Source organism: Chiloscyllium plagiosum, unplaced genomic scaffold (assembly GCF_037043375.1).
Source record: "Chiloscyllium plagiosum isolate Xiang-an unplaced genomic scaffold, Cpla_swu_hap1 HiC_scaffold_11, whole genome shotgun sequence".
Taxonomy (NCBI): Eukaryota; Metazoa; Chordata; class Chondrichthyes; order Orectolobiformes; family Hemiscylliidae; genus Chiloscyllium; species Chiloscyllium plagiosum.
Window position 1 is genome coordinate 50,859,083 of NW_028270149.1, and position 22,981 is coordinate 50,882,063.

Below are 22,981 nucleotides of genomic sequence, written 5' to 3' on the forward strand. Positions count from 1 at the left end.
TCTCTACCAAATCAATTTTGGTATTCTGGTTTCCTGGACTTAGGTTATTCATTGAGCATCTATAAATTACAGAACCGTCTCTCCACCTTTTTCTTACCTTTGTGTCCTTTTTAAAGGTCTTATATACATTAATATTGCAGTTTGTAATAGATGTCATGCTGCAGCCATGACTCTGTAATGGCTACCAAATCATACATACATACAGAATTAGCTTACTCCATGATCTAAAAGTATTTTCTACTGTATTTGTTTTGCAGATCTTAAGTAAAAATGGCAAAAGATCAATTGTACCGAAGAGGTAGTTTCAATAGCTACCAGAGCAACACAAGTGATGAAGATATGGTGGAAATTGCAGGTGCACCTCTGGACTTTTCTTTGGCAGATGATGTTCCCCCTTTAGACAGGGAGCCACAAGAAGGTATGGATCCAGAAAACCTGCAAAGGTTTCAACGAACATGTATGAGGGAATGTTATGTTTCCATGCATTCAAGAGAGCAGTGGATGATTCATTAGATAGAAATGATGTGCAGGGATATGGGGAAAAGGCAGGAGATTGACTCTAGATAATAAAACTGTTGCAATTGTGATGAAGTAAACCACCTCCTTCCGCACCTCCCCCTGTGATTCTGAGATCATAACATTGACTTATTGTGAAGTAGATTATCATAAAACAACTTTATTTTAACTTGTCTTAGTATAGTGTGCTTCCATTTTAATTTTCATGCAATTTCTAGCAATTAATTGCAGTTTAGCCATCTAATGGTAATTGAACAATTTTCAATTGCTTTTGTGATGACAGTTGTAAATATTGCTAAATTAAACATTTTTGTTGCAATTATTCTATCTTCCACTTGTTAGAACATTTTGCAAGAAGTGTGAATGTATTTCTACAATCTCAGGATGTTGTAGTGCAGTGGTAAGATCCCTACCTCTGGACCAGATGGTCCTGATGCTGCTCTGGAGATGGATCATAACATGAACATTAAAGTTACGCATGTTTAAGTCGTTATAGCCTAAGACAGCGTGTGATAAAGTCTTCCAGGTTTTGTTGTTATGATTCCAACATTCCTTCTCTATGCTCATCTCTGCCAAACAGCTATTGACACAGTTTGTTTGAAAATTTCTCGGCAGTGATGCAATTGCCTGGTTTCAAGATCTTAATTTTGGTGCAGCGATCTCATTTATTTCAAAAGGGTCTCCTGGACTCCCCTCAATCTGTGGTCAGCTGATCACAGAAGTCATTTTGACCAGTAACAGGTTGATTAAAAATAATTGTGTCTACAAGCCCAGTTGGCAATCGTAACTTGTTAGTGTAATTGTTTTCATACTCTGTATTAGTTAGCAAATGTTGCCTGATCACAGAAAAACAACTAAGTTTGAGCACTGTTGTGAATTTTACAAGTACAGTTATTAGCAGCATGTACATGAATTTATGTGTATTATTACACAGGGCCTTTTTCTTTGCAGAAAGAATATGTTCACACATTGCTTCTGTATAAATTCAACAAAATAGGTGACGGCAAAATTTATTCCTCAGGGCAATATCTTGAACCATCAGTCAACTTGACTGGTTTAAAATTTAAACAAAACTTGGCTATTAACGAGCAGTCATTGTTAATTGGTGAATTCACTGGGACAACACCATTATCAATCAGAGTCCATTTGCTTACTAATCAACAATTATCCCTTATACAGTATTGATGTTGTTTTCTTTTTACCTGATGTTTATTGCGAATTGTCCTAATGGGTGCAAGATAAACGCTTAAACAAAATGTCCTTTCTTCAGTAATTCTGAAGTTGTTTAATACCAAATGACCGATATGTCATTCCATCATTTGGTTGCTTTTTCTGAGACCTTCGTTGGTCTAAAATGGTTTTTAAAAAGGACAGTTACTGGTCAAAATGACTTCTGTGATTAGCTGACCACAGATTGAGGGGAGTCCAGGAGACCCTTTTGAAATAAATGAAATCTCTGCACCAAAATTAAGATCTTGAAACCGGGCAATTGCATCACTGCCGAGAAATTTTCAAACAGACTGTGTGTCAATAGCTGCTTGGCAGAGATGAGCATAGAGAAGGAATGCTGGAATCATAACAACAAAACCTGGAAGACTTCATCACACGCTGTCTTAGAGGTAAAAATAATGACTGCAGATGCTGGAAACCAGATTCTGGATTAGTGGTGCTGGAAGAGCACAGCAGTTCAGGCAGCATCCGAGGAGCTTCGAAATCGATGTTTCGGGCAAAAGCCCTTCATCAGGAATAAAGGCAGTGAGCCTGAAGCGTGGAGAGATAAGCTAGAGTAGGGTGGGGTTGGGAAGAAAGTAGCATAGAGTATAATGGGTGAGTGGGGGAGGGGATGAAGGTGATAGGTCAGGGAGGAGAAGGTGGAGTGGATAGGTGGAAAAGGAGATAGGAAGGTAGGACAAGTCCGGACAAGTCCTGGGGACAGTGCTGAGCTGTAAGTTTGGAATGAGGGTGAGGTGGGGGAAGGGGCAATGAGGAAACTGTTGAAGTCCACATTGATGCCCTGGGGTTGAAGTGTTTCGAGGCGGAAGATGAGGCGTTCTTCCTCCAGGCGTCTGGTGGTAAGGGAGCGGCGGTGAAGGAGGCCCAGGACCTCCATGTTCCCGGCAGAGAGGGAGGGGGAGTTGAAATGTTGGGCCACGGGCGGTGTGGTTGATTAGTGCAGGTGTCCCAGAGATGTTCCCTAAAGCGCTCTGCTAGGAGGAGCCCAGTCTCCCCAATGTAGAGGAGACCGCATCGGGAGCAACGGATACAATAGATGATATTAGTGGATGTGCAGGTAAAACTTTGATGGATGTGGAAGGCTCCTTTAGGGCCTTGGATAGAGGTGAGGGAGGAGGTGTGGGCGCAGGTTTTACAGTTCCTGCAGTGGCAGGGGAAAGTGCCAGGATGGGAGGGTGGGTTGTAGGGGGGCGTGGACCTGACCAGGTAGTCACGGAGGGAACGGTCTTTGCGGAAGGCGGAAAGGGGTGGGGAGGGAAATATATTCCTGGTGGTGGGGTCTGTTTGGAGGTGGCAGAAATGTCGGCGGATGATTTGGTTTATGCGAAGGTTGGTAGGGTGGAAGGTGAGGACCAGGGGCGTTCTGTCCTTGTTACGGTTGGAGGGGTGGGGTCTGAGGGCGGAGGTGCGGGATGTAGATGAGATGCGTTGGAGGGCATCCTTAACCACGTGGGAAGGGAAATTGCGGTCTCTAAAGAAGGAGGCCATCTGGTGCAGCCAGAAGTCGTGGTGCACATTGGCACCAACGACATAGGTAGGAAGAGGGGTGGGGAGGTCATTCAAGAGCTCAAGGAGTTAGGCTGGAAGCTAAAAGCTAGGACAGACAGAGTCGTCATCTCTGGGTTGTTGCCGGTGCCACGTGACAGTGAGGCAAAGAATAGGGAGAGAGTGCAGTTGAACACGTGGCTGCAAGGCTGGTGTAGGAGGGAGGGCTTCAGATATTTGGACAATTGGACTGCATTCTGGGGAAGGTGGGACCTGTACAAACAGGACGGGTTGCACCTGAACCAGAAGGGCACCAATATCCTGGGGGGTAGGTTTGCTAGCACTCTTCGGGGGGGTTTAAACTAATTTGGCAGGGGGATGGGATCCGGACTTGTAGTCCAGCAAGTAGGTTAGCTGTTTGTCAGGATGCCCAAGACTGTAGGGAGGCTGTGGAGAAGGTAGCACTGACAGGGACTACTTGCGGACACAGAGATGGGCTCAAGTGCGTATACTTCAACGCAAGGAGTATCAGAAATAAGGTGGGTGAACTTAAGGCGTGGATCGGTACCTGGGACTACGATGTTGTGGCCATCACGGAAACGTGGATAGATGTGGGACAGGAATGGCTGTTGGAGGTTCCTGGTTACAGGTGTTTCAGTAAGATTAGGGAGGGTGGGAAAAAAGGAGGGGGGGTGGCATTGCTAATTAGAAATGGTATAACGGCTGCAGAAAGGAAGTTTGAGGGGGATCTGCCTCTGGAGGTAGTATGGGCTGAAGTCAGAAATAGGAAAGGTGCAGTCACCTTGTTGGGTGTTTACTATAGGCCCCCCAATAGCAGCAGAGATGTGGAGAAACAGATTGGGAAACAGATTTTTGAAAGGTGCAGAAGCCACAGGGTCGTAGTCATGGGCGACTTCAACTTCCCAAATATTGATTGGAAGCTCTTTAGATCAAGTAGATTGGATGGGGCGGTGTTTGTGCAGTGTGTCCAGGAAGCTTTTCTAACGCAGTATGTAGATTGTCCAACTAGAGGGGAGGCCATATTGGATTTGGTACTCGGTAATGAACCGGGACAAGTGGTGGGCTTGTTAGTGGGTGAACATTTTGGTGATGGTAACCACAATTCTGTGACTTTCACCTTGGTTATGGAGAGAGATAGGTGCGCACAACAAGGTAGATTTTATAATTGGGGGAAGGGAAATTACGATGCTGTAAGGCAGGATTTGAGGAGCATACGTTGGGAGCATACGCTGTCAGGGAAGGATGTGGTGGAAATGTGGAACTTTTTCAAAGAGCAGATACGACGTGTCCATGATATGTATGTACCTATCAGGCAGGAAAGAAATGGTCGTGTGAGGGAGCCTTGGTTGACGAGAGAGGTTGAATGTCTGGTAAAGAGGAAGAAGGAGGCTTACATAAGGTTGAGGAAACAGGATTCAGACAGAGCAGTGGAGGGATACAGGATAGCCAGAAGGGACCTGAAGAAAGGGATTAGGAGAGCTAAGAGAGGGCATGAAAAATCGTTGGCGGATAGGATCAAGGATAACCCCAAGGCATTTTATGCGTATGTGAGAAACCTGAGAATGATGAGAACGAGGGTAGGTCCGATCAAGGACAGTAGTGGGAGACTGTGTATTGAGTCGGAAGAGATAGGAGAGGTCTTGAACAAGTACTTCTCTTCAGTATTTACGAACGAGAGGGACCGTATTGTAGAAGAGGAGAGTGTGAAATGGACTGGTAAGCTAGAAGAGATACCTGTTAGGAAGGAAGATGTGTTGGACATTTTGAACAACTTGAGGATAGACAAGTCCCCCGGGCCTGACGGGATATATCCTAGGATTATGTGGGAAGCAAGAGAGGAAATTGCAGTACCGTTGGCAATGATCTTCTCGTCTTCACTGGCAACGGGGGTGGTACCAGGGGACTGGAGAGTAGCGAATGTTGTGCCCCTGTTCAAAAAAGGGAATAGGGATAACCCCGGGAATTACAGGCCTGTTAGTCTTACTTCTGTGGTAGGCAAAGTAATGGAAAGGGTACTGAGGGATAGGATTTATGAGTATCTGGAAAGACACTGCTTGATTAGGGACAGCCAGCACGGATTTGTGAAGGGTAGGTCTTGCCTTACAAGTCTTATTGAATTCTTCGAGGAGGTGACCAAGCATGTGGATGAGGGAAGAGCAGTGGATGTAGTGTACATGGATTTTAGTAAGGCATTTGATAAGGTTCCCCATGGTAGGCTTATGCGGAAAGTCAGGAGGCATGGGATAGAGGGAAATTTGGCCAATTGGATAGAAAATTGGCTAACCGGTCGAAGGCAGAGAGTGGTGGTAGATGGTAAATATTCAGCCTGGAGCCCAGTTACAAGTGGAGTTCCGCAGGGATCAGTTCTGAGTCCTCTGCTGTTTGTAATTTTTATTAATGACTTAGATGAGGGAGTCGAAGGGTGGGTCAGTAAATTTGCAGATGATACGAAGATAGGTGGAGTTGTGGACAGTGAGGAGGGCTGTTGTCGGCTGCAGAGGGACTTAGATATGATGCAGAGCTGGGCTGAGGAGTGGCAGATGGAGTTCAACCCTGCCAAGTGTGAGGTTGTCCATTTTGGAAGAACAAATAAGAATGCGGAATACAGGGTTAATGGTAGGGTTCTTAGTCAGGTGGAGGAACAGAGGGATCTTGGGGTCTATGTACATAGATCTTTGAAGGTTGCCACTCAGGTGGATAGAGTTTGTAAGAAGGCCTATGGAGTATTATCGTTCATTAGCAGAGGGATTGAATTCAAGAGTCGTGAAGTGATGTTGCAGCTGTACAGGACTTTGGTTAGGCCACAGTTGGAGTACTGTGTGCAGTTCTGGTCGCCTCACTTTAGGAAAGATTAGATTAGATTAGATTAGATTACTTACAGTGTGGAAACAGGCCCTTCGGCCCAACAAGTCCACACCGCCCCGCCGAAGCGTAACCCACCCATACCCCTACATTTACCCCTTACCTAACACTACGGGCTATTTAGCGTGGCCAATTCACCTGACCTGCACATCTTTGGACTGTGGGAGGAAACATGTGGAAGCTTTGGAGAGGGTGCAGAGAAGATTTACCAGGATGTTGCCTGGAATGGAGAGGAAGTCGTACGAGGATAGGTTGAGAGTTCTCGGCCTTTTCTCGTTGGAACGGCGAAGGATGAGGGGTGACTTGATAGAGGTTTATAAGATGATCAGAGGAATAGATAGAGTAGACAGTCAGAAACTTTTTCCCCGGGTACAACAGAGTGTTACAAGGGGACATAAATTTAAGGTGAAGGGTGGAAGGTATAGGGGAGATGTCAGGGGTGGGTTCTTTACCCAGAGAGTGGTGGGGGCATGGAATGCGCTGCCCGTGGGAGTGGTAGAGTCGGAATCATTGGCGACCTTTAAGCGGCATTTGGATAGGTACATGGATGGGAACTTAATCTAGGTTAGAAGTTCGGCACAACATCGTGGGCCGAAGGGCCTGTTCTGTGCTGTATTGTTCTATGTTCTATGTTCTATGGTGTGTTCTGTGCTGGAACTGGTCCTCCTGGGAGCAGATCCGGCGGAGGCGGAGGAATTGGGAATACGGGAAGACATTTTTGCAAGAGGTAGAGTGGGAAGAGGTGTAATCCAGGTAGCTGTAGGAGTCGGTGGGTTTGTAAAAAAAATGTTAGTGTCAAGTTGGTCGTCATTAATGGAGATGGAGAGGTCCAGGAAGGTGGACGGAGGTGTCATAGATGGTCCAGGTACGGCTATAACGACTTAAACATGCGTAACTTTAATTCTTTCTGTCTGTACAAGACTATCTTTCCTTGCTAAACTTTTAATGTTTGTGTTTAATGTCGTTATTTTTTCTCTCACAGTTAGTATGGTAACAAACATCCACTTTCTTTAAGAAAACTTTAATAATTGGCTCTTTCCTTTTCATCTAATTAACTATGTCTTAAATTGACCGTTAAGGGTTGCATGCTGAAAAAAAACCAAAATATTTGTTGCAGCTGATCAAGAGGAGATTAAAAGGAAGTTGAATACTCCTCTAACTGGTAGTAGCAAGCTAAAATTTAATATGATTTGGCGATGCCGGTGTTGGACTGGGGTGTACGAAATTAAAAGTCACACATCACCAGGTTAGAGTCCAACAGGTTTAACTGGAAGCACACTAGCTTTTGGAGCGCTGCTCCTTCATCAGATGGTTGTGGAATATATAATTATAAGGCACAGAATTTATAGCAAAAATTTACAGTGTGATGTAACTGAAATTATACTTTGAAAATACCTTGATTATCTGTTGAGTCTTTCATCTGTTTGAATACCATGGTAGTTTCATTTCTTTCATGTGTAAATCACAATTTTTTTTTTAAAGTTGCATTCTCAGATTAACTGTAACAATTGATGTTAGCTAGACAATATGTTGAAGGTGTTAGCCCACTGTGTTCTCTATCTATGCCATGATGTTTAGATTGATTCTAATCTAAAAAGTGAGCTAACAGAGTTTTACATGAATTCTTGCAGTTTCTGAGCAAAGTACAGTGTAACTATGCAAGTACAAATTCACCCCACAAAATATATGTATATTACCCTCAGAATCTTGTATGTGTCAATAGGATTACTCCTCATTCTTCTAAACTCCAATTAATAAAGGCAAAAGTGAGGACTGCAGACGCTGGAGATCAGAGCTTAAAAATGTGTTGCTGGAAAAGCGCAGTAGGCTAGGCAGCATCAAAGGAGCAGGAGAATCGACGTTTCGGGCAATGAACGTCGATTCTCCTGTTCCTTTGATGCTGCCTGGCCTGCTGCACTTTTCCAGCAACACATTTTTAAGCTCCAATTAATAAAGGCCTCACTGGCTTAGCCATTTTTGACAAATCAACTCAGGAATCAGCTGATTGAATTGCTTTTGACTTGCTTCCAATGCCAGTACTGTATATCCTTTTTTAAATATAGGACAAAAACTGTACACTGAACACTTTCACCCTCCAGTGGAAACAAGTCTAACCTTTACATCCATTAATCCTCCTCTGAACTTCATCCGATGTTTTTACAACCTTCCCTAAACAATGAGCAAAACCATGTACAGTATTTTAGATGTGGTCTCACTGATGCCCAGTATAACCGAAGCATTGGCACCAAAAACAGCTACATAAGAAACCTACTGATTGACTACAATTCAGCCTTCAAGACTATTATCCCCTCGAGACTGATTACTAAATTTAGTAATCTCTGACTCAGCCCCAGTCTCTGCAACTGGATCCTTAGTTTCCTGACCCAGAGCCCACAATCAGTGAAGACTGGGGACAATATTTCATCCTCACTAACACCTAACACTGGAGCCCCCCCACCCAGGGGTGTGTACTCAGCCCCCTACTGTACTCACTGTATACCCATAACTGCATCATCAAATACCAGACTAATGCCGTTTACAAATTTGCTGATGACTCTATCTTAATTGGAGTGCAGACGAGAGGTGAAAGACCTCTAAAAATGGTGCACTGAGGACAACCTAGCTCTCCATGCCGGCAAAAATAAGGAACTCATTATTGCATTTCGGTGGGATGTTACTCATGTCCCCTACACGTTAACAGCACAGAGATGGAACAAGTGGAGAGTGTCAAGCTCCTGGGAGTGGTCATCAACAACAAGCTTTCTTGGACTCTTCATGTGGACGCACTGGTTACAAAGGTCCAAAAACGTCTCTTGCAGCTGAGGAAATTTGGCATGATGGCAATTACCCTTGCCAACTTTTATAGGGGCACCTGAGTGTTTGCAGGCTATGAGATGGACTTTGTGGCTTTGTTTTTCTGGCAGCAAAGATCCATATTGAAGGTGGGGAAATGATCTGGACATTTTCTTTTCTTTTGGCTGTTTCTTTTATCTCTGCTTCTGTTTGTACTCCTGTATTTTCTATATTAAGATGGTGCTAGAGAAATGGTGACTTTGTACACTTTACTGTACTCCTGTATTCCTGTACTTGAGTGCACTTGACAATAATATCTAAATGTAGAAAAAATTTAGGCATTGGTGAAGTAGTAAAGGAGGGCAATTTGTTCTGCTCTGATTCTGCCACTCCCATTCCAATGGAGATGGGCAGGGAGGTGTCTCCAATGTCACATTTATCCCTCAACATTAGAATGACGTTTTATGGTCTTCAAATTGCCTGCTACTTTTGCCAATAAAGCTAAAGCATGGTAGATGACATGTTTACATTTGTCTGTGGTCAAACTGATCATTTGCTGGAGACTTGACAGTGTAAAGGTGTAAATGCACAGTTTCTTTCTATGGAAAGAATATAAACAAAAACTTGCCTCACAGCATAATTAGTTAGCTCAGGAGGAGATCATCTAATCAATGGCTGGAAGTTATGAAAGAGTAGGCCGATCAGCCATTCTGATCTGATTTTTGGACAAGTCCACTTAAACAGGTTCACTTGTGAGTGTGAGCATTGTATAGGTAAGACTTCAGTTTTTTTTTTTGCAGCATACTTTATTTAAATGAAGAACATTGGATATGTTCTGTTGTTAGAACTGCCTTGGGTTATTGATAGCCAGAATAATAAACCTGACAGATCAGGGAAAATGTCAATAAAAGTCTACAATCCCACAATAAATTCACAGGACCAATTTTATATGATCAATCTGCAATTTCACAGAAGTTGCCATCTTTGAGAAAGTGTGTTACAATAATGGTAAATATGATCTATCAAATTTTAAAAGTCACACAACAACAGGTTTAATTGGAAGCACACTAGCTTTTGGAGCATCGCTCCTTCATCAGGTGGTTGTGGAGGACACAATTGTAAGGCACAGAATTTATAGCAAATATTTACAATTATGGAGATGCTTCCACTAGTGGGGGAATCTCAAACTCGAGACCATAGTTAGAGAATAAGGGGAATTCTCTTTGTTAAAGAATTGTGGAGGCTAGATCACTAAGTACTTAAAATAGAGGTAGATAAATCTGCGAAAAATCGGATTGAGGCCCACAAGGAGTTGGCATGAAAAATTATTTGAGGCCTGGGACAGATCACCCATGATCTTGTTGAATAGCTGGGCACACTTAATGGACCAGAGTGTCTATTGCTGTTCCTTTTGTTTTAATGTTATTGGTTGCTTGAAGTTATAAGATCTTGAATTGTCTTGACATGATGGACATGGAAAAGATGTTTACTCTTGTGATGAGTCCAGAACTGAGGGACATGGTTGAGACAGTGTCAAGCAAAATTATTTTCTCTCAGATGGTAATGTAACTTTGGACCTTGCTACCTTAGAAGGCAGTGGAGATGGGATTATTGAATATTTTCGTGCTGGAAGTAGATTCTCATTAGGAATGGTAATCAGATTATCGGGGATAGGCGAAAATGTGGAATTTGGAATACAAACAGGTCAGTCAAGATCAGCCATGATGTCACTGAATAATGCAGCAGGCTGGAATGGCTGAATGGCCTATTTCTCCTAAATACATGTGTATGCTTGTGCCCTAGAAACATAGAAGAAAACTGCAGGAGTAAGCCGGTCGATCCCGAGAGCCTGCGCCCCCAATCAATATGATCATGGCTGATATCCAGCTCACTATGTAATCATGCCCTCAACCCATATCCCTTGCTCCTATTATCTACAAGAGCTATATCTACCTCCTTGTTGAAAACAGATGATGTTTTGGCCTGAACCACTTTCTATGGTAATAAATTTCACAGAAACATTATTAGACATGCGTTGTCTGAATTACCTATGTGGTAATTTGTGGGCGGCACAGTGGTTAGCACTGCTGCCTCACAGCGCCAGAGACCCGGGTTCAATTCTTGCCTCAGGTGACTGACTGTGTGGAGTTTGCACATTCTCCCCGTGTCTGCATGGGTTTCCTCCAGGTGCTCCGGTTTCCTCCCACAATCCAAAAATGTGCAGGTTAGGTGAATTGGCCATGCTAAATTGCCCGTAGTGTTAGGTGAAGGGGTAAATGTAGAGGAAGGGGTCTGGGTGGTTTGTGCTTCGGTGGGTCGGTGTGGACTTGTTGGGCTGAAGGACATGTTTCCACCCTGTAACTAATCTAATCTAATCTAAATTCAGCTCCATGACCTCAAGATTTCATCTGTATGTGTGTGGAATTTAATGCTCATTCCCATTTGGAGTTTGGCAGGAGCACATTTAATCAGCTGAGTGAATCCCATCAGCTTTTCTGCCCTTCCCCACCCCGATTTAGTTCATGATGGTTTTTCAGAACCTTATCCCACAGCCAGTGGTTTTGACTTAACAAGTTGCGGGCTTGCAATTATATTATTGCATAAATTTCAAAAAGGCCCAGACAACTGGATACCATTATCAAATGTGATACTTGAAGATGTTCACATCTTGCTCTCTGTATAGCCAGTCTATTGAATGGTCGATGGTTAGACAATTAGTCAGCTAGTCAACTATGTATATAATGTAATAATATAAGAATATATAATAAATTGTCTGAGATGTCATATTATTGTACATAGTTAGCTTTTAATAAACTCTCAGATCTGTCTCATTTAAGAACCCAAGTGTTTCTGATATTTGTTATGTGTATCAATATATAGCAAACCATATGACACAGCAAGCAAGCAAAACTATTCAGGCTCCTAAGGAGAGAAAGGTATCCAACAGTGTTGGGCATTTAGTATCTGGTCCAGTGACCCAGCATCAGAGGAGGAGTGCAGGCCTTGCTGAGAGCTATCTCGCTGCCTTTCCTGCTGCGCCGCCTCCTCCATTTTACAGTGGCCATTTACCCACTAGCAGTAACTTGTGGCCTGAGATCAAAAATACTAGACCTTGATTTAGTGTCAAACTGGCAGAAGCCCACATTGCCTTTCAACAGAGCTGCTGGCCCCTGCAATTCTAAGCAGGTAGGACTTGAAGACTAACTTCTACCCAGTTAAGTGCTTGAGTGATTCTCTCTTAAAGAGGTAATGTAAGGCTGTCATCCGCTCTCCCAAGAAAACCCCATCATCTCCATGAAATAAGGTCCAATGAATTTGAAGATATTCTCTCTTCAGAACCTATGATGACCTGTGTGTTTTCCGTAGTATTGCTGCATACATTGTGAAGTAAATGACTGGTGGCATTAATGAAAGCTTTGTAGTAAGCAAGTCATGCATGTGCTCAAAAAGAAAAGCATTTTGATTAGTCTAAGCAAAAACAAAAAAATACGTATTTTATGGTTCTGACTGAGAGAGTAAGGTGAGAATCATTTCTGAGAAAGTGAGGACTGCAAATGCTGGGGATCAGAGTCGAGAGTGTGATCCTGGAAAAACACAGCAGGCCAGGCAGCATCTGGGGAGCAGGAGAATCGACCCCTCGAGCAAGAGCCCTTCACTAGGAATGTCCATTCTCCTGCTCCTCGGGTGCTGCCTGGCCTACTGTGCTTTTCCAGTGCTACACTTTCAATTGAGAATCATTTGTGTTATGCAGACAGCATGCTGCTCCTATCTGCATATGAACAGAGGTTTGTCTCATTTAGCAATACTGAACTTAATTTTTAACCAGTGTTGATCTATGTACTCCTTTCAAAAGTCCAGCTTTTGTAACTTGCAGTCCATTACTGTGCAGAACAAAAGTAGCTGAAAGGTGTTGTGTTTCTTCCCATATGGAATTAAGAAAGGAAAGACGATGGCATGTACATTTTACCAGGCATTGAAAACAGCATGAAGCTGAAGATACAAAAAACAATTCTAGAAAAATCATGCTTGCTGCACTGTCAAGTAAGCTTCAGTTTTTAAATGTTATTAGGTCAAATGTTTAATACATAATATTTTAAAATATTCATTTTGTATTTTAAAGAAATATTGAGTACAACCTACTTCTGTTGTACATTTCACGCGTTTAAATGTCTGAGTTAGTTCCGAATAGCATTGCTTCCTGTAATATTCCCTAGTGATTTATGAGGCTGCAGTATCAAATTTTCTCCTTCAAATTCTGTTGTCCAAAGCATGAAAGGAGAACAAAAGGGAGAATAAGTGGACTAGTCCCAATATTAATCCAAGATTTAGATCACATGGTTTGACTGATGATGACTTCACAAGCAGCGTAAGCAGAGCTGTGCAGGTGATTCCAGTCAATCAAATCCAAGCTGTTATCTGGCAGCAGTATTTACAGCTGAGAAGATTCAGTTGGTGTAGTTAATGTTAATGAACTCTGTGGCTTCACATGTCTTTCCTGAACCTGTAAAATCACATTACAGAGCATATGTGGAGGTACGTGGTGCCTGGAAGGAGGTTGGGTAAGGGCAAAAATCAACCTTGTGCTGATAATGAAATCAATACCAGAGCTGCTGGTGACATAGAGGGATTCAGATGCATCAGAGCAATTTTTTGAACCCTCCTACTGAATCTGCTTTGTTTGTGAACAATAGTTTTTTTTAGGACGGGCAAATGTTTGTACTAATTTAATCTGATACACAGACCATTGGCTCAAGATGAGCATTTTGATTTGTTTCTTTTAATATAAATTTATTAACTCTGTACTCGGAATGAGACTATATAATACTTGGTATCCTGTAATACAGAAGGATCATTAAAATAGTGTGCAAGTGAAGCAGAAGTATTTATCTCAGAATATGTCAAATGTATTATTGATCAGCCTCGCCGTGTACTTTCAGACACTTCATTTCCAAGTGAGTTGTAAATGTTTGTTAATTGCACTGCATCTATCACATTGTAAATTTTAAAACTTATAGCAGATTTCCCTTGCTGGAGGGAACATAACTCGTGAGTTGGCCCAGAGAGAAACTTGCCACTTCCTCAATTAAATTCTGGGCAAGTATGTCCATAGCCAACTTTGCTGATTTGCCACAATTTAAGATTCTTAAGTGGTCGATTATTAATTGCTGAATGCCTCAATTGCCACCACCTCAATTATTGTGTTTTTGGCAGGCAAGAAATGTGGCTAGAACCAGGCGATTGAGGGGTGTTCTCCATTTGTCTGTAGTCCCATCTCCGTGACCCCCGTGAAGTACACAATCTTTGGCTGCTGAAGCTCCCAAATAGTAGGCCTGATTAGGCAGTCTTTCTGGCTCCATTCTTAATCACAAAATGGGGAAAATTCTGCCATGAATTTTTTAGAAATGAAAAAGACTTTTTGTGTTTTACATTTATTTTGCTGTACTTTTTCTTTTTGCATGTAGTACTAACATTAGACAAGTTTTACTTTTGCATTACAGTTTCTAAAAAAATTATTCTTTAGTACCATTTCACTATTTTAAGAATTGTACCTTTTTTTGTTTTTACATTTAATACATTTTTATTTTCAGAGATAAAATACTTATTATACATTCCATTCCCCTATCTTCTCTCCCAACATCGCTGCTCAAATAATTGATCTGTTGCAGGTCCTAGGCAGTGTATTTTTGAGATCCATGACCATTGCCAAAAATGATTACCTTTTTTATTTTTTCCTTGCACACACATCTTGCGTAGCAACCAGCTACTTTTGGCACTTCTCCACACATTCAGCATGCTGTACAATCTCACATACAACCCACTACTTTATGTTGCAGTATGTTAGTACTGACGAGCTTCTGACACACTGAGCATATGAAAGAACAGGAGAATGGCTCAAATAGATCACTGTATGGTTTCATTTTGTAAAACATAGTCTGGAACTCCTGACTGATCTGGTGGATGAAAGTTCTTCATGGAGTACAAAGTAAAAGATTTACAATTTGATTGCAGGTCTGTGCTGAGCTACCTGATCTGAATGGTACAATTAATCTCAACATCTATGTGTTCAGAGGGAACAATCACACTCTTTCTTTTACTTGCTTTGTTATAGTGAGGGCATTTCAAAAGTATTTAATTGACTAAAGAATGTTTTGACTTGTGACAAGTGCTACGTTAATGCAAGTTTTTTTTTAACCAATTGTTAGCCAAAGTTTGTAGGGGAGGTTTACATTGTATTGAGCTATACTGAAGAAGACTGTGAGACCAGCAAAACATTTTAACACCTTTTCTATGTCTTGTAGTGTTTCACAATATCAGTTTTGTTGCAGCAAAAATTACAGTTTCCACAATTGAAACATATTTTTCTAATGGTCTTATTTTTGAATTGCACAATGTTTAGATAATGCTTACTTTGAAACAACAAGATACATTTTAGTCACAGGAGTTTTAGCGACCTCACTGTTTTGAAATCTGGATTAAATCCATGCCTATATGCCATATGAAAGCTTCAAATTTAGCATTTGTAATGCATTCAATATGTTGTGTTTTTGAAGGCTGTAAGCTACAGAACCTTAGGTCCTCAGCTTCAGTTTGTGAAGATGTCTCTGAAGTCTGTGGCTATGAAGTGTATTTGCCTTTATCAATCGTGCTGCATTTTCAAGTTACTTTGTCACAAAAATAGCTGTTCGTTTATTTTGGCTTCATATTTATTTCTTTTTTTTGAAATGTTGATGTGTTTACAATGTAAAAATTCCCAAAACAGAATGTGTACTTTACAACCTGAAAGTATAATGCCATTTACAATGTCAACATTATGTGGTAATTATCATTATTATTTTCATTGATCATTATTGTAAATATAGAAGTCAGCTTTCTGTGATAACAGATGTTGGTTATGTTTTCAATTGAATTTCTAAGTCTAGGTGGCGCTGGGCAATGTCAGTGGATTAGCAATCCAGAGCGCCATGTTATGCTCTTGTTTGAATCCTACTACCGTAGATGGTGAAATTAGAATTCAGTTAAAAATCTGGAATAAAAAAGCTGTTGTTTATAAATAAAATCTGGTTCACTAACAATCTTTAGGGAAGGAAATCTGCTTTCTTAACCTGGTCCTGCCTACATGTGTCTCTTAACTGCTCTCTTCGCAATAAGGGATGGGTAATAAATGCCGGCCTAGCTAGTGATACCCACATCCTGTCAACAAATATAAAAAACCCTGATGTTGATTGCCATCTTCCTGTTTACTTACTCATAAACTGGTGTAGAGCTGTTTATGCATCTCAAATTCAGTTAATAACTGTCCATGTATCATTTCCAGTAATGGAACACTTGGAACAGAACATAAGCAGTCACTGTGCACTTAGCCTTTGGGTTTATTGTTGAAGCTAACAACTACTGAGCTTATAAAGCAAATCCTTTCAGATAAATAATTAACCACTAAATATAATACTTGTGGGATTTATATTATCACTTACAGTACTTTCAGTATTCTGGTCAGTTTCCAGAAACCATTGTGGCAAATATTAGCAACAAATTGCACATGGTTAAAGAATCACTTAAATGGGTTGTATGCTAAGTGCAGAGACTGAAGGGGCTAACTGCAGTTAATGGAGACAGAAAACAGGATACCATAGGTTGTCATTAGGAAAATGCTATCAAAGTCAATTATTAAAGAAGAAATTGTAGGACGTTGAGAAAAGCATAACACAATCAAATTGAGTGAACATGGTACTGTGAAAGAAAAATCATGTTTTACAAATTTGCTAGAGTTCTTTGAGAATAAAACAAGCAGAATTGGTAAAGTGAAAACAGTATATTTACTGTATTTGGATTTCCAAAAGACATTGAATAACTTGCCACACCAAAGGTTGTTGCACAAGATAGAAACTCCTGTTATTGGAGGGAATGGATGGGGATTGGTAAACATACAGAAGACAGTTCAGATTAATGGGTCTTTTTCAAGTTAGACAGGTGTAACCAGAGGAGTACAAGCAGGATTGGTCCCAGACCTCGATTATTTACTGTCTGTAGGATTGCCAAGAAGGAAGGAGCAGAGAATAAAGCATCTGAATTTGCTAATGAGAAGAAAATAAGGAGATCATGTTGTGATGAGGTAATAGGAAATCTGTAACTTTAGAAAGAATCAAAAGGAGAATTTTATTGAAATGGAAAGCGCACGTTTAAGGAATCTGGGTGTTCTTGTTCATGAAACACAAAAATTGGCATGTAGATGCAGCAAGTAATTAAGGCAAAAGAAAATAGAATTTTGGCTTTTATTGCCAGGGGTTGGAATTTTTTAAACAGAAAATATTGTTAATACTCTACAAGGTATCGATGTGATTGCATCTGGAATACTGTATACGGTTTTGATTCCTGTATTTTGTGAAGGGAGGAAGGTCAAAAGAGATTTCCTAGGCTGATTCCTAGAATGAAAAGCTTGACTTTGTCAACAAAGATTTAAGCCAGTTAGGTCTTAGAAGATTGAGGAGTGATCTTATACAAGATCATACAAGATTCTGAGGGGGCTTGACAGGGTAGATGTCTCGTTTATAAAACTTCTAAGTCATCAAGTTTGAATAGAAATCTGCAAGTCATTTGAAATGAGAATATTTAGGCTCTCAGATTTGAGAAAAGTTAATGTTAGCAGACCTGGAATGGGAAAGAAACAGGAGTCTGTTATTTAAGAAACTGAAAAATTGAGAAAGGGATATAATTTCCTTGGACTTGAGTCTCCATGACAGATAATTGTGAAACAGGTAGAACTTCAATTTGACATTTGTGCTAAAGCAATCTTTGTAATTCTGATGAGCCTTGTTTGTTTGTTTTCTTTTGTGTAATAAAATTGTATTTGGTTGTTTAAAATATCTGCAGCCTTGTGTACATGTTTGTCATGAGCCACCGTGTTAGTTAACTAAACAAATCAAAAATATAAAGCCAGGTTTCATTCTTGCATCTGACTTATCCAGTAATACCATCCTTTGGATCGTTACATTAGTTCGACCTTAAAAATATTCAAAGTCTCTGCTTCCTTCTGAGGAAGTGTGTATCAAATAGTGACAACTCTCAGAAAATGTCTTCTCATCCATCTTAGACTGGTTGCCCTTTATTTCAGTGATCCCTCCTTTCAGGTTGTCCACAAAAGGAATCAACCTTTCCACTTCCACGCTATAAATACCCCTTAGAGTCGTGTATATTTCAATCAAGTTGGTTCTTGCTCTTCTAAACTCCAATGGATACAAATCTAGTCTGTCTAACTTTTCTTCATAAGACAACCTGATCGTTCTAGATAATATTTTGCTATTCCTTCTCTCGACCCTTTCCAAACCATTTGTATTTTATTTGAGAAGATTGATACTTTACACAGCATGGTAGATTTGATCTCTCAAATGGCTTGCATAGTTACTTTTGTCTTTATTTCCCTTCTTCATTATTAACATGCTATTTCGTAAAAGCAAAATGTTATGCATGCTGGAAATCTGAAACAAATGCTGAATACCGAAGAACTGAACGTGACTGGCATCATTTAAAGTCCAGCATGACTCTTCTTCAGAACAGAACATTCTATTTAGTTTTTTTAACTACTTGTTGCATCTAAACCTGTACGATTCATGCACTGGTGCACCCAATTACTTCTGCATCTGAGCTCTGAATGTTCACTATTTGTTTATGAATGCCACAAAAATAGGTTAAAAATGACACAACACCAGGTTATAGTCCAACAGGTTTATTTGGAAGCACTAGCTTTCGGAGCGCTGCTCCTTCATCAGGTGATTGTGGAGAATAAGATTCTAAGACACAGAATTTATAGCAAAAGTTTACAGTGTGATGTAACTGAAATTATATTTTGAAAAAGACCTGGATTGTTTGTTAAATCTCTCATTTTTTAGAATGACCATGTTGGTTTCAGTTCTTTCATATGTAAATCGCAAACTTTTTTAAAAAAATGATACATTCTCAAGTGAACTTTAATAATTGGAGTCATGTTGGCCCAAATAATGTATTAAAGGTGTTAGCTTCCCTGTGCGAGGTGGTCTGTGCCACAATGCTCAGACGTACTGGACAACGAAAGGTACCCTCTCAGTTGCAGCTCGTGTCTGTTTCCTGAGGACGTACTTCCCAGGAGCCGAAAAACTACGCCATGTTCTTCGCAGCCTGCAGCACATTATCAATGAGGTTGAGCACCTTGCCAAGACCTTCCCCACACCTCCACTTTTTGCCTTTAAACAGCCATCAAACCTCAAACAGATCAGTATTTGTAGCAAACTGCCCGGCTTTCAGGACAATACCATAAACCTTGATATGGTAGACGCTGCAAGACGTGTCAGAATGTCGACACGGATACCACCGTTACGTGTGGGGGACACCTCCCACCATGTACATGGCAGGTACTCATGTGACTCAGCTAACGTTGTCTCTCTCATACGCTGCAGGAAAGGATGCCCTGAGGCATGATACATTGGCGAGACCAAACAGAGGTTACAGCAACGGATGAATGGACACCACAGTGTCCAATCAACAGACAGGAGTGTTCCCTCCCAGTCGGAGAACACTTGAGCAGTCCGGGACATTCAGCTTCAGATCTTCGGGTGACCGCCTTCCAAGGAGGACTTTGGGACAGGCAACAACAAAAAGTGGCCAAGCAGAGGCTGATAGCCAAGTTCAGTATCCATGGGGATGGCCTCAACCTTGGGTTCATGTGACATGATGACCCCATTGCACTACACACGCACGCACGCACATAGATACGCGCGTGGGCACACACACACAGACATGCGCGCACGGACAGATACACACACACACTCTGTGAGACCCTCTCTCATACACTGTCACACTCCCACATACTCCCTCTCACAGACTTGAACCCTTTACACTCACACTCAAATACATACATACATACACCCTCTCAGAGATATCCATAACCTCCACTTCTCCACCCCCTTCCAAACACACACACACACACACACACACAAGTTTGTGGGGTGAATTTGTACTTGCAGAATTACATTTTACGTTGCTCAAAAACTGCATGAATCCATGTAAGGTTCTGTAAGTCCGTTTTTTAGATCAGTCTGACCATTGTGGCACAGACAGCCTCACACAAGAAAGCTAGCACCATCAATACATTATCTGTGCTGACATGATACCAATTATTAAAGTTCACTTGAGAATGTAACTTTTTAAAAAGGTTTTGCTATTTACACATGAAAGAACTGAAACCTACATGGTCAATCTAAAAGATGAGAGACTTAACAAACAATCCAGGTCTTTCTTAATATATAATTTCAGTTACATTACACTGTAAACTTTTGCTATAAATTCTGTGTCTTACAATCATATTCTCCACAACCACCTGATGAAGGAGCAGCGCTCTGAAAGCTAGTGCTTCCAAATAAACTTATTGGACTATAATCTGGTGTTGTGTGATTTTTAACTTTGTACATCCCAGTCCAACACCGACATCTCCATATCACAAAAATAGGCAGGTCGGTAGGTGGTGACGATAATGCAGAGAGTCCATGTAGTAATGTAGACAGATAAAGCGAGTGGTCAAAAACCTGACAGATTGGATACAATCTGAAAAAATGTGAGGTTATTCATTTTGGCAGCAACAATAAACTAACTGAATATAATTTTAAGTTGGCATAAACCACAAAAGTTACCATAAAGAGGGATTCAGCACAGTGGGGCTTGGGACAGCCCTCATGCATTAATCACAAAAAGCTAGCATCCAAGTTCAGCAGGATGGTAGCTGGAATGTTTTCTCTTAAATTGAATGAAGTATGCAAATATGCAACTCTTGGTAAAATTAAACAACAGCTCAAATTCTAACAACAGTTTTGATCCCCTTAACTAATGAAAGAAATACTAACATTAGAAATACTGGCAGTCCAGAGAAAGTTCACTAGGCTGATCTCTGGAATGGAGAGACTATTTTATGACTAGATGTTGAGTAAGTAGGTCCTGTACTCCTTGGAGTTTAGAAGAATGAGAGATGACTTTATTGAAATGCACGGGTGCTCCGGTTTCCTCCCACAGTCCAAAGATGTGCAGGTCAGGTGAATTAGCCATGCTAAATTGCCCGTAGTGTTAGGTGAAGGGGTATGGGTGAGTTGCGCTTCAGCAGGTCGGTGTGGACTTGTTGCGCCAAAGGGCCTGTTTCCATACTGTAAGTAATCTAATATCTAATCTAATATAATTCTTAGGGGATTTGACAGGATAAATGCAGAAATGATTCCACTTGTCAAAGACTCTCTGTAATCTCAGAATAAGGGATCACCATTTTTCTTCTCTTGGTGGGTAGTGAATCAGTGATTTTTTTTAGCCAGAGAGCTGTAGAGACTGGGTCGTTAAGTATATTCAAGGCTGATAGAGCCAGTTTTTATTCAGTAAGGGAATAACAAGTTATGAGGAAGAAAGGAAGAAAATGGAGTTGAGGATTATTAGATCTCATTTAATGGTGGAGCAGACTCGATGGGCTGAATGGCCTGCTTCTGTTCCTATGTCTTATGGTATTATGGTATTATCTTATTTTGAGAAGTGGGGCAATGTCTAACTAGGAGACATAGTTATAGCTGCAAAGGAATTTTTTTCTTCTCGGAGAATGTGTTGTCTAATTTTCTACCTCAGAGTTATGGAGATTGGATAACTGAAAGTGTTTAAATAGACACATTTTTGAAATATTGAGGAGCAATAGCTGTGCTGAAGTGGCACAAAAGAGGAGTTGAGGTCTGAACAGATCAGCTATGATCTTATTGAATGGCAGGTTTGAGGGGCTGAATGGCCTACTGCTGCTTCTATTTCTTATAGGTAACTAGATAAACGTAAAACTATTCTGATTTAGAATGCCTAGTGGGTTTGAGGAAAGTAGAGAATTACCTCTCTCTTTCTTAGGTCGATGTGCCTTCCTGAATAATAATGTGGTGTTGGACGTATTTGTATCCGCCTTCCTGGTATTCCATTAAGATCAAAAGAACTTTGAAGTTTCCTTTTTAGAATATGGAGACTGGCTGGTGTGTACTTGATCTGCTGAGCTTGGGAAATGCTTTCAGATGAGCCTTACAGTATATTGTAAATAGCTGCTGAATGTTCTATTTAACATAAATTTATGATTTGTATTACACCCCACTAATTAACCATAAGCCAATGTTCTGTGAAGTGGAATTTGTTTTTACTGCATTCTGCCTCCAACAACATATTTCCCCTTACTTCCATGTGTATGTGTACAAACAAGTATTTTAACAGCTCTTCTATGTAATACCTCATGTTGATTGTTTGCAAGAAATATCTTAAGCTACATTACTAGCACCCTATTCTTCTACTAGCAAGTCTTGCTTAAAGAAAACCCAAATTGAAGCTGCAATAATTCTCTGATCTACATTGTTTTCAGCTAAAGTGCCTTCCTGAGAATCTGTAGTCAATGATAAATTTTATAGTTTTTTGACTAGAGAACCAAAAATTAGTACATATGAAGCTTAGCAAGTCAGAACTTCTGTAATGAAGTTAAGCTTCTTACAGAGGAACTCAGATTGTCGAAATATTTTCAAAAATGATGTTTGTACTCATAGTTGCCTGATTTGTGATCTCTGTAGCATGCTGCTAATACTAATTTTACTTCTTTACAAAGCATTTTGTATCCTTCAGTATGAACTTGAAATTCACACAAACAGCCTAAATTCTGTATAATACTGGTTCTTCTACAAGTGATGTTTGTGGTTCTGTGTAGAAATTTGTAACCTATGGTAAAGAATGATTAGATTAGTTTAGAGAAATTAGCAAGCTGAAACTTGGTGTGAACCAGAAGAAAATGATTCAGTAATTCCAGTCTATTAGAGAATATGCTGAAATGTCTGTAGTGAAGGTTAAAGTTGCGTATAAAGTGATGAATTGTATATTAAATTGCTCAAAGGAGGTGTGCCTTCTGATTCCATCTAAGAACCTATTATGTCACAGTTATCTTTCATTTGTGTTGGAAACTGAATTGAGCAGTGCTAACATTATTCCTTGAGCTTAACCCATATCTGGCAGTGCAGTTTCACTTCTAACTTCATTCTATCTCATTGGTGCAAATTGCCTT

At 40.6% G+C, this 22,981-nt stretch overlaps 1 protein-coding gene across 6 annotated transcripts in view; it reads left to right on the forward strand.

The window, feature by feature from the left end:
- Positions 1–22,981, forward strand: part of LOC122557231 (Cl-/H+ antiporter 5b) — a 154,822-nt gene that overhangs the window by 61,935 nt on the left and 69,906 nt on the right. For 4 of the 6 annotated variants that reach the window (XR_015758659.1, XM_043704687.2, XM_043704689.2 and 1 more), the window contains exon 2: positions 258–418. Coding sequence is in view for 4 of the 6 variants with exons in the window: in XM_043704687.2 (XP_043560622.1) it covers positions 271–418 (148 nt within the window). In the remaining 2 variants the exon portion in view is untranslated. Of the gene's footprint in view, positions 1–257; positions 419–12,802; positions 12,952–13,312; positions 13,444–22,981 lie in introns of those variants that run through there. The other 2 variants (XM_043704691.2, XM_043704692.2) reach the window with 2 other exon arrangements.